General features: G+C 38.2%; 3 protein-coding genes across 5 annotated transcripts; 2 read left to right on the forward strand and 1 right to left on the reverse strand.

Moving 5' to 3' along the window:
• Positions 1-157: 157 nt before the first annotated feature.
• Positions 158-5825, reverse strand: gja12.2 (gap junction protein alpha 12.2). 2 transcript variants are annotated; one of them, XM_057353730.1, is made up of 3 exons: positions 5721-5825; positions 2659-2769; positions 158-1563 (listed from the first exon to the last, which is right to left on the reverse strand). In XM_057353730.1, exon 3 carries the CDS (start codon positions 1555-1557, stop codon positions 820-822), a length of 738 nt encoding a protein of 245 aa, XP_057209713.1. In that variant the 5' UTR covers positions 1558-1563; positions 2659-2769; positions 5721-5825; the 3' UTR covers positions 158-819. The 2 variants fall into 2 exon arrangements, with proteins under 2 accessions (XP_057209713.1, XP_057209712.1); XM_057353729.1 differs by having other exon boundaries at positions 159-1563; positions 2475-2769.
• gja13.2 (gap junction protein alpha 13.2) lies at positions 4321-6971 on the forward strand. Of its 2 annotated transcripts, XM_057353728.1 has the most exons (3): positions 4321-4505; positions 5241-5308; positions 5728-6971. In XM_057353728.1, the coding sequence occupies exon 3, from the start codon at positions 5738-5740 to the stop codon at positions 6569-6571; it is 834 nt and encodes a 277-aa protein (XP_057209711.1). In that variant the 5' UTR covers positions 4321-4505; positions 5241-5308; positions 5728-5737; the 3' UTR covers positions 6572-6971. The 2 variants fall into 2 exon arrangements, with proteins under 2 accessions (XP_057209711.1, XP_057209710.1); XM_057353727.1 differs by lacking the exon at positions 5241-5308.
• A 444-nt stretch (positions 6972-7415) lies between these two features.
• On the forward strand, positions 7416-11680 carry gja1b (gap junction protein alpha 1b). The gene is made up of 2 exons (XM_057352762.1): positions 7416-7553; positions 8915-11680. The coding sequence occupies exon 2, from the start codon at positions 8931-8933 to the stop codon at positions 10071-10073; it is 1143 nt and encodes a 380-aa protein (XP_057208745.1). The 5' UTR covers positions 7416-7553; positions 8915-8930; the 3' UTR covers positions 10074-11680.
• Positions 11681-11973: the final 293 nt, after the last annotated feature.

The following is an 11973-nucleotide window of genomic DNA, read 5'->3' on the forward strand; positions in this document are numbered from 1 at the left end:
CTGATACATTTTTCAAAATATCTTCTTTTGTGTTTTACAGAAGAAAGAGTCATATGCGTTTTGAATGACAGAATGGTGAATAAATGATGACAGGTTTTTAAGATGATATTAGAATTTACAGTAAATTGAACCACACTGAACAACTACTCTGTTAAAACCTTGTTTGTAAATACTGTGTTTGATACCAACAGTTAAAGCACAAATAAAAAAACACATAAATAAAAAAGACTTCTTTTAGTTAAGCACAACATTTATTGTTTGCTCTTAATATTATATTAACTGTCTGCAGTATTAAGAGTTAGAAGACCGGACAATCAGTGGACTACATACGCCCCCTGCTGGTGAAAATGCGTGAGAAAAAAATCCGGTTAACCTTTGACACGTACTGTAATAGCAAAATCGATTTACTTTGCACCACAGCCTTCTTTGTTTCTTTTTCATTTATATTTACCCACATGATACTTTCAAGCTCAATAGGTAGGTATTAGCAGCACAAAGGCTTATGGGTTTCGATGACGAGAAAGTAGGAAATTTTAATTCACTTTGCATAAAATGTAGATTGCCAAATGTGTTTATGTGATAATTATTTGTATAAGTACTACTTAAAGTCATGCCTAAAGGTATATACAAGATATTTACAGATTTAGATACACAAATTTCACATTTATGTGCGTTAAACAAACAAACAAAAACCAAATGACAAACAATGCTATGTAGTTCATGTCTGTCTTTGTTTTTGATCCGATACATATTTGCATTCTTTAAATCAATATGTGTTAAGTGTTTAATCAAAATTACATTACCGTTTATGATTTCTTTTTAGCAGGAATTCTCAGTGGAGGTTATTTTATGCATATCAGCCATTGGATGTGGGATCTTTCTGTACCTGGCACTGTGACCTATCAGATAAAATATCTCTCCTACATTTAAAGCTAAAGATACACATGCCACAATAAGCATGAAGATAATAAAGATGGTCTTTTCTGTTGGTCGTGATGTAAAGCAATGTAGACCAATGTCAGGGCAAGGTGCCCTGTAACAGTCAAGCTGTTTGGGCATATAAAGGCCGATTAAATAATATTGGCCCACAATGAAACCTGCTTCAAACAAAATGGTCACAATAAGACTCAGCATATAACAACCGAGCAGGCTCCCTTTGTAGTAAACCTTTCCATTGTCGGCTGTGTATTTTGGACGTTTGATTCCGTCTTTATCAACCTGGTTTTGCAAATGCTGCCATAGTTTGTTTTCCTTGTGGATGACGTGCAAAACGTAGCCGAGGTAAACCAGAGTTGGCGTGGCCACAAAGATGATTTGGAGAACCCAGAATCGCATGTGGGAAATGGGGAAGGCTTTATCATAGCATGCGTTTAAGCAACCAGGCGTGTTGATGTTGCAGACCATGCTGGACTGTTCATCTCCCCAGACTTTATCCAGTCCGGCACAGAGAACCATTATTCTGAAGATCAGCAGAACCGTCAGCCACACCTTCCCGATGTTGGTGGAGTGAGACTGCACTTTGTCTAGCAGCTTGGAGAGAAAGCCCCAATCTTCCATGCTGACCTGGAGATGAAAAGACATGTGTGTTGAAAATCACAACATGAGAGATTTACTTACATTTCGGTGTTTAGAATGTTTATCATAATTAATTAAATTAAAGAAAAGGTCAGGTATAGCCTAAACGTATTGTAGAGTATTAACAGATAACACTGCTACTGCATATCATTTCTTACTTTTCATAAAGGAAACTTTATTCTTTATTTTATAAGAAATATCTACAATATGTACTTAAACACTTATATTGAACTAAGAACGTATAATAATTATATAAAAAAAATTAAACTAGCAGGTATCTGCAAAGAAGTACAGTACATCTTTACATTTGGTCATTTTCTAGATCCAAGGTTCTTTTTAATGAATGAATGAATACATTTTTATTTATAGTTAAATAAACCATTTTTGTTTTAGCTTTATATTGATTTTTATTATAGTTTTTATTATTATTTATTGACAAATAATGTAGTTTTCCTGACGTTCAAGCGGAGAAATAGGTACAGCTCATCACATTATTGTCACAGATATATAATTTTACATTAGTTTTTAAAATGAAATCTAAATGTGTCTTTCTGTAAAATGTTTTGCTTTAAGGTGCTACATTTTTTTTTAAATAAAAGTATTCTGTTTTGTTATTCTTTTGTCTATTGCAATGGCAACAAATGTGATTTAAAGGGCAATTCATTTGGAGGGACACTGCGTTTTCTAAAGACTTGGTGGAGATAAAACCCTTTAAATTCGTTTTTGTCCTTGTTGAAAGTGTTTACTGTGAATTTCATTCAAGTTTAAATAGTAGATGAGTTTGCTAAGAATCCAACATTGTAATTCAACACAAGCAACATTTTTGTTAATTCCCAGCAACAATTTATCATCAATTGATATTGTCAGAAAACAGATCAGATAGCGCAAAGTTAACTTACCTTTAGGATGATATGTCCTATGAAACTGAGGTCGTGAGTTCATCTTTTACTAAGTGAAGCTTTTTATCAGTGTCCTCCCACAAAAAAATAATCAGACTTGACCTCGGGTCAATTAATACACAATCGCACACAATCACACACACACATTCAGAACTGCATCACAGAGAATCTTTACATTGCCTACCTTTGCTTTGACTCAAGATCTTGCAATACATGAAAATTCGAAACCCTGAAATGTTCAAAGTCGCCACCCACATGATCATGAGGAACGTGATGAAATCGTCATTTCCAGAGACTGCGAAATCACAAAAACACATAAACACAACGTTACAATGAAAGGTCTAGCTGTTTGCATTTCATAATGTTTTTGTAAACACTATTTTGTTTGTGAAAATATCTTACGCAATCCATCATTAGCAAAAGCTTTCAAGAGGTAGACCAAAGGCCCCTGATCATTACAATATGCTGCTATGGTTTTACTTTGTACCCGTTTATATTACTATAGTGTTTTAAAATGGAGCCAGCAATAACATTTCTAAATGATTTATATTAATATTAGTGTCTGACAAAGATGAAAAACCAACGGATGGGATAAAAACCAACAGACTTTGGATAAAAGCATCTGCTAAATAAAAGAATTCAACTGTTGTCTTTGAAAGCATTTTGCTCATGTTGACACTAATGCTGGAGATGTGAAAGAAAAAATAAATGATGCAGTAATTCTGTTAATATATGTAGGTCAAGGGTTTGAGTCTTGAGACTCCTCAAGGGATCTGAAGAAACATGCAGTTTATCTTAAATATACTTTAAAATGTGTGTTTCAATTCTTTTTAACTGCTGCGGGACATTTTAAGTCATTAGCTAACACAAACAAGTACCCCAGTTTCAGTTTGTTCGGGTTGCTCTCATGTGTGTAGTATTGTATTCTTAGTATTGTATTGATCCTATGGAATGGGAGTTTTTAGATTATACAATGCCATTTGTTTGTTTTCTTAAGAATCGACCAGAACGGCAGGATCAGGTACACAGAGGTCTTAAAAACAGATAAGAGACTACTAAGAGTGTCAGCTGCAGGTTTAAAGCTCAATGTTGGGATCACTGCCCTCCCGCATTTACACACAATCAAACAAAAATGTATATCCTTGAGAGAAGAATGACTAAAGAATGCCTCCTTTTACAAAAAAAATCAGACTAAGCAAAAACAAGTGTTACACAATGCTTTACATGGAATGAAAATGAGAAGTGGGCTTTCAGATTTGTTCAAGTTTCAAACAAATATTTGTCATGTTCAGTCAAAGTTGTCTATGTTCTATAAAAATATAGTATATTGCTAATGTATTGTATTGCGTTCTTTACAATTATTTATGTAATACCATGCTATTGTTTTTTCGTGGGGGGCAAAATTACAAAAATAACTATTTACAACCTGCAGTGTAACTTAGCATAAATAAACTGTTTCCTTATTCTGCTTGTCTGATTCGATTGTATTAATGATATGGCCTGTATCTTTAAAACATGAAATGTCTGTAAATACCCAGGCAGGACTTGATAGATTCGAGCAGTCATCTTGTATGATTGAAATCATCTTGTAACCCTTATTAATATCAATGGAAAAAGCCAAAACTGACACTATGGGACCCAAACCAGCAACCATTCACCCCTTAATGTCAACCTACACAGACACACAGAAATGTGAAGTTGATGATTTAACAAAATGTGAAAGTCTGCAAGCATCTATTCCTGAATTGACGTCAAAACCCAGAAGTGAAAATATGTGATTTAAACGGGTATTGCGTAATTATGCAGAAGGGTGGAGCGCGTGTCCCTTCAGATAAAATGAATCACATTTCAATCATACAAGATGACTGCTCGAATCTATCAAGTCCTGCCTGAGTAACCACGTTTACAGACATTTCATGTCTTAAAGATACAGGCCATATCATTAATACAATCGAATCAGACAAGCAGAATAAGGAAACAATTTATTTATGCTAAGTTTTACAAACTAATTATTCGGAATCGTCTGCTCAGGTAAGAATATTATGAGGTTTGTTGTGTTGTGTTGTGTTTTGTTTTGCATATTTAAAGAATATATATACTGTATATACAGTATAGACCTAATTTAAGATAGCAGGGTAGGTTTTCAAAATGAGTAATTTTGGGGGGGCCAGAACAGCAGTTTGTTACCAGTTACATTTTTTGTGTTTTATGAAATATATGTTGTTTATATTTGTAATATGGCAGGCTTCAGTGTAAAAACATGCTCAAAAAGTTCGATGTTAGTTCAATAAACTGTCATGTTCAATGACAACCTGCTTGTTCTTAATGGGTTTGTCGCATCGCGCCGCATTCGGTGTGGACAAAATTTTAGATTATAATGGGTTCTATTGTCTTTTGTCATGTTGTGTAGATACGGCGTTATTTGGCAAATAATGGTGATATTGTTTGAACACTCTATTGTAATATTGAAATACTTTAATACATTAGGATTTACATTAAATGAAAGTTTTCAATTTTAAGTATATTTTAATTTTTAATCTATAAAGAATTACTTAGGCCTATACAATACAATTAGGCTATCTTGTAATCTTTACCTTCCCAGAAATGACTCCTCTACATACATCTCTACATATGTACTGTAATATTTCAGATAGTGTGAACTAACAATAATGTTCCCTTTACAGTTTGATCGTTCAGATTAGCAAATCACGAAACATTTTTCTCGGTTTTGATCTAAATCATGGCTATGTTTACATTTATCCATAGGGCGGCCACCTATACAGTACACCAAACCGAACCTTCTTTCTACTAATTTGTTCTACAGTACAACAATTGTGAGTTGATAAGTGTATACATGCTATGATATGACTGTGACTTTAAATAAAATGTTCACTAAAAGTTTTTTGGGAAGTGAGCACAGACAGCACTATTTTCATTTCCAGTAAGAGTCTGTCTATAAATAATATTTGATTGAAACATTACAGCATATCTGCTGTTTTCGAAGATTATATCAAGCCCCAATTCCTTGACAACATGGGTTTTGTGTTATATAGCAACACAGGGTAACAACTGAGATCTTCTGTATTTTCATGAAGTGACTTCCTCACTGTTAGTGAAGGTCAATTTTATCACATGCACATTTCATATTGCGATCATTTTATTGTCAAGCAGCATAGGTTTATGAGGGTCACAGACCGTATTTGTGATCAACTTTAAAGGAAAATGAGTGTGTAAAATTTCCCTTACCCTCCAGAAAAGCCGTCATGGGAGACTGGGGGTTTCTCTCCGCTTTACTGGACAAGGTCCAGTCCCACTCCACCGTCATCGGCAAGATATGGATGAGCGTCCTCTTCATCTTCAGGATCCTGGTTTTGGGAGCCGGAGCAGAAAACGTGTGGGGGGACGAGCGCTCAAACTTAATATGCAACACCAACACACCCGGTTGCGAGAACGTGTGCTATGACTGGAAGTTCCCCATCTCACATATTCGCTTCTGGGTCATGCAGATCATCTTCATCTCGACTCCAACTCTGGTGTATCTGGGCCACGTGGTGCACGTCATTCACCAGGAGAATAAGCTGAGAGAGGAGCTTAAAAGAAACCCTATGGCAAAGTCACCCAAGTATACCGATGAAAACGGTAAAGTTGTGATCAAAGGAAACATGCTAGGCAGTTACCTGACTCAACTGTTTGTTAAAATCATATTAGAGGTCGCCTTCATCGTTGGACAATATTATCTGTTCGGATTCATCATGGAACCTAAGTTCCACTGTAACATTTCACCGTGTACGGTTGTGACAGAGTGTTTCATGTCTAGGCCCACAGAGAAAACCATTTTCATTATTTTCATGCTTGTGGTGGCTTGTATATCTCTAGCTTTAAATGTGCTAGAGATATTTTATTTGTGCTGTAAGAGGATAACCAGGAGAAACCACAAATATGGGGAGGCGTATGCCCACGATTCCCGATATCCCTCATCATATCCGGTAGAACTTGAGCCTGTTAATGGGATGAAGCACAATGAGATAAACATGGCTCTTCAGAACAGGTGGGGTCAAAGGAAAATCAGCTTGGACGGAGCCCAACCTGAGCGTTAAATGTTGATGTGCTAGATCATTCATGTCATGAAATATTTCTGAGAACATACATTCACCTCATATACTTAACATGAACCATTTTAATACAATTAAGATAACAACAGGGCTATAAATAAAAAGCTGTAACTTTTGCACTTGTACACGAGATGGCGCTATACTCTTTTAGAGTTGCACACTAACTTCTTTTGTCACTACAAGGCCAGTGATTTTTCCAGTTTCAGTCTACAACGAAAATAACCAATTAAATTAAATAAAATCTTTCTATGAACTATAGATTGGATTCATGTATTTGTTAAAAATCAAGTTAATGTAAATTATGTTTGGTCCTCGTTAAGAAAATAAACACCTGGGTAAATTTGTAGATAAAGATCTATTGAAGCTGGATCAGAATTGTCAAATTATTGTCTCCATCAAAATTATATAATGAGAGTTTCGACATACATTAAAAGCGAATTTGAATTTGATGACATCATCATTTCTTACAAAATATGTATTAATTAAAATTTTTACACCAGGCAATTTTAACTTTAATTTACAATTACCAGTGTTTAACGTGATTTAACGTGACCATCATTAAGCAACGCACATTAAGAAACTTTGATTCATAATTTCATACATTCGTATTAAAGTACCGTAATCTATGTAATACTTACTAATTAGTAATTACATAACAACAGCTATTATGAAGTATTACAGAAATGTGTTTTTTTAAAGCAAAATCTGCACTTAAGAAGCTCGTGAGGAGCCAAAGAGAGTCAGCGAGGAGGACCCAAAAACTTCTTGTGACGCAGAAGGTCACGTGACTTCGCCAAACTTTGTGCGTCTGCTTTCCACTTTCTTCTCTCCGACTCTTATAAGCAGGGAAAGTTTGACAAGTGTGCTTCAGTTTCTTCATAGTCTCTCTGCTTTGGATTTGGTGAACGATCCTCAGAAGCGACGGAGTGAGTCCCTGCAGGGCAACCCTCCTCTCACTTCACTCCAGGTAAGCTTTACAAAGAGCCCACAAACTTTTCAAAACTTTGATAATATATTTTTTTAGTAGCGGCATTTATATAATCGCGTTGAGCTGAGCCCATTGGAAAGTGTATATAGAGATATTTAACGTAAGAGAAATGCTTTTTCTAGAGTTGTAAAAGTTCAAATGACTTGCTCAGATAAAATTGTAATTTTAGCCACATTTCCCTGCAATGTCTGATTTATGTGACATGTTACAGTATAGGTGTTATATTACGATTCGTGATATTTCACGTGAGATGGAAGTTTCGTTCGGTAGAAAAATGTCGTTTTAGAAACCTTCCAATAATCAAAACAAAAAAACGAAATGACTGAAAAATGTTGATTTGTGTCTAGGAAAAACAATTTGAAGGAAAACGTTATAGTAGAAATCGAAATGTGAATGTAGTGGAACTTATTTGAGGCCTTTTTTGCTTCGAAAATCTGATTAAAATACTTTTAGACTGTGTTTTTGACTTTGCTGTACAAATTTTATTCAGGAAAAGAAACGAGACGTCCTTTTCTGCTCAGTCCTAGCGCGCGATAGGAGGCGCTGTTCATACCCCATAATAAACTATCATTGCGTTACCGGGGCATATTTTCGGTAGACAGTATATTTTGTTATTTGTTAAATATCATTTTGTTGTTTTTATAGAAATTAAACGCAGTGAACAGAACACTCAAGAGCCTTAAAGTCATCATAGTAAAACAAATCAATATCTGTATAGCAGTTATCAAATTATATTTGCCCGAAAAGTACGTTTTGTTCATTTGTAATCCAAACAACAAAGTACACTACTCTTTTTCTCTTTCCATTTCTCTGGACTTTTATTGACCTTCATTCTTTTAGTTCTTAGCTTAAAGTCACAGGACCCCAAAAATGTTGATATGCTGCCCTCACTCCTGGTGCACATGAAACAGGGAACGTCTAAAACAGCTTCTCATTTTCTCCGTATTGGAGAATTAATGAAAAGTTAAATTCACCATTCAAGAGAATGTGTTTGTTTTATATTTAAAAATCCCTGCCATGACTGAGGGAATGGACGCGTTGCTAAATAGACACCTTGCTTAGTTGATGTTTCATGAAGCTGCTTTAAGTGTGTCTTTAAAAAAAACTGTTGCATTCAAAGGGGAGATTTAATATCAGAAAAACAAAAGACAGTAATTAACAAAGCCCTGGCTGGCAGTTATCTTCACCACCCTACATGTGTGAGCCACATGTTCGATATCCAAGCCATCCAAGACCTTCTGAACGTTATATTTTGTGAATCTTTCGATCTGTTTTCACAATAACATCCTTAGCAGGTGCTGAAAAATACGCTCTGTTACATCTGAGCTTTCTGTTTTCAGCTAGACGTCCCTCAAGATGGGTGACTGGAGTGCATTGGGAAGGCTCCTCGACAAGGTGCAGGCCTACTCCACCGCCGGAGGGAAGGTCTGGCTCTCGGTTCTCTTCATCTTCCGGATCCTCGTTCTGGGAACGGCCGTGGAGTCGGCCTGGGGCGACGAGCAGTCGGCTTTCAAGTGCAACACCCAGCAGCCCGGTTGCGAGAACGTCTGCTACGACAAGTCGTTCCCCATCTCGCACGTGCGCTTCTGGGTGCTGCAGATCATCTTCGTGTCCACGCCCACGCTTCTGTACCTGGCGCACGTCTTCTACCTGATGCGCAAGGAGGCGAAGCTCAACCGCAAGCAGGAGGAACTGATAGCGGTCCAGAACGAAGGCGGCGACGTGGACCTCCACCTGAAGAAGATCGAGCTCAAGAAGCTCAAGTACGGCCTGGAGGAGCACGGTAAGGTGAAGATGAAGGGCGCTCTCCTGCGCACGTACATCATCAGCATCCTGTTCAAGTCCATCTTCGAGGTGGCCTTCCTCATGATTCAGTGGTATATTTACGGCTTCAGCCTGGCGGCCGTGTACACCTGCAAGCGCTTGCCTTGCCCCCATCAAGTCGACTGCTTCCTCTCCAGGCCCACGGAGAAGACCGTCTTCATCGTCTTCATGCTGGTGGTCTCTCTGGTGTCGCTGTTGCTCAACGTCATCGAGCTCTTCTACGTTTTGTTCAAACGGATCAAGGACCGTGTGAAAGGCCGACAAAACCAGCTCGTCACCGGCACGATGAGCCCGACGCCTAAGGACCTGTCCACGACCAAGTATGCCTACTACAACGGCTGCTCCTCGCCGACCGCGCCGCTGTCGCCCATGTCGCCTCCGGGCTACAAGCTAGCCACTGGTGAAAGGACCAACTCGTGTCGCAATTATAACAAGCAGGCCAATGAGCAAAACTGGGCCAACTACAGCACAGAACAGAACCGTCTGGGCCAGAACGGGAGCACCATCTCCAATTCACACGCTAGAGCCTTCGACTACCCCGACGATACGCACGAGCACAAGCAACTAACGCCGGGCCACGAGCTGCAGCCGCTGGCGTTGATAGATGCCCGGCCGTGCAGCCGGGCGAGCAGCCGCATGAGCGGTCGACCGAGGCCCGACGACCTGGATGTCTAGCCGCGCGACCTCGTGCCACGTCACTGCGCTAGAGGACTGACGCAGGCGCTCACTTCCTGTACCGAGGGGGCGGGGCTAAATCCGCACAAGTTCCTCATTCTAGACTCTAGTCGATACAGAGACATAAAATTACTCACACTGCTGGAGGTACTATTCGTTAATAATGATGTCGAAACTAGCACAGCTAACACGCCCTAACAACCGAAAAAGCCAGGTGCCCAAGAGAGAACGCGTGGGCCGTATGCGGCGCGTCTCTCAACACCAGAATATGCCTTGGCGATTCGTTTCCTTTTGCTTTTATGGGTTTCGTAAAATGATTCGGTTTTAACACGTTGCACTCCCATGTGTCGTTTTCTAACCCCCACCGTTGATCTCACTTGTTATGTCACTCATTTTTAAGTCGTTTTGGATAAAAGCATCTGCTAAATGACGAAATGTCATTCATTCTCATGACCTCGAATCTGTGTCGTCCAACAGGGTGTTTAAAAGGTGTTCACAACGAATTAATATTTATTTATTCATTAGATTAACAGGATGTCCACCACTATAAAGAAGATTGACTACTAATCAAGGTCATGTCTACATAACTAATACCATCCAATCGCATATTTATTGACAATAATCCAAATTTCAGCAGTACGTTCATCAGCAAATAAGAGAAGGGTTTTATTAATCACAGTGGACTGTCATTTTCCTGATAAACTTTGAATTTATGTGGTGTTGGTTTTGTTATTCGATGACATTTCATCGTTATTTTTGGTGGTGGTGGTGGTGGTCTGAAACAGAAGAGTTTATGTGTAGACTTTCTTTTTTTGTTTTTGTATTTAGATTTTTTGCTGAAATTGAGAGAAAGGCTTTGTTTTTGTTCCTTTTTTTAAACGTATGTCATTTTTCTTTTCCGATTCGGTTTGAAATGAATTAGAGTAGACTTCATGTTTTCTCGTGTCTTGCCTTTGGAGTGAATGACTTGTTAACTCGATGTAATCACTGCTGCTTGAGAGATAGAGATTTAGTACTGTAAATCAAGCTAACTATGTCACAAATGTGAGTTTTTAGAAGACTGCTTGTAAGAGCTGGACTAATATTTAGTCAGTTATATTAAAAGATAAATGCCAGCGTAGCTCCACAACTACCAAACGCTAGTAGGCGAAATTTCATTTCGGACATTCATTCTTTTGATTCTCAAACGTTGCATCATAACATGTTGGTACTCATTCGCAGAGGCTCATGGATATTTCAGCTACGATGGTGTTTGCACTGAGAGTTTGTCTAGGGTGTTATTTGAAGCAAAAATGACAAGGAAAGTTCTCTGTTATGCACGAAACTAATTTATTTTACAACACACTACAAGGCGTAAATTCACTACACTTTTACAGCGCGCTCACAGAATCTTTGGGTTTTGGATGTCTGAGGTTTTACATCTGGTAAATAACACAAAAGGTTTCAAGTTGGTTTTCAATTGAAACAACACTGATGTTTGTCATTCCTTGGGAATCCACTGTTGTACAGTGTTCATGTTGATGGAAAAACATGCAATCGAATCGAAAAAAAGGACGTTAATCCAATCTGTGAAAAGCAATTTAACCAATAAAGTTTTTTCTTTGTAATTCTGCATTTGTGTCTCGGTTTCATGTCACACGGAAACGGTTCAGTAATACTGTAGAGAGACGTTCTTACTAAGGTGCAATAGACATCAGTCAGCCTAAGCATTTTTATGTTCGAAAAACACACAATGCACTGCAATTTGTCTGGAGCCAGTATCTGAAGGAGTCTGGTTCGAGCGTTTTATCCAAGAGAATTAGCCGTACACAACCACTTGCATTTAAACAAGCAATAGAGACAAACGCAGTGTAACAGCCAAAATCGACTTACGCCAAGACCCGCTCGCAAACCGAAAGAC

The sequence above is a fragment of the Triplophysa rosa genome, linkage group LG15 (assembly GCF_024868665.1).
Source record: "Triplophysa rosa linkage group LG15, Trosa_1v2, whole genome shotgun sequence".
Taxonomy (NCBI): Eukaryota; Metazoa; Chordata; class Actinopteri; order Cypriniformes; family Nemacheilidae; genus Triplophysa; species Triplophysa rosa.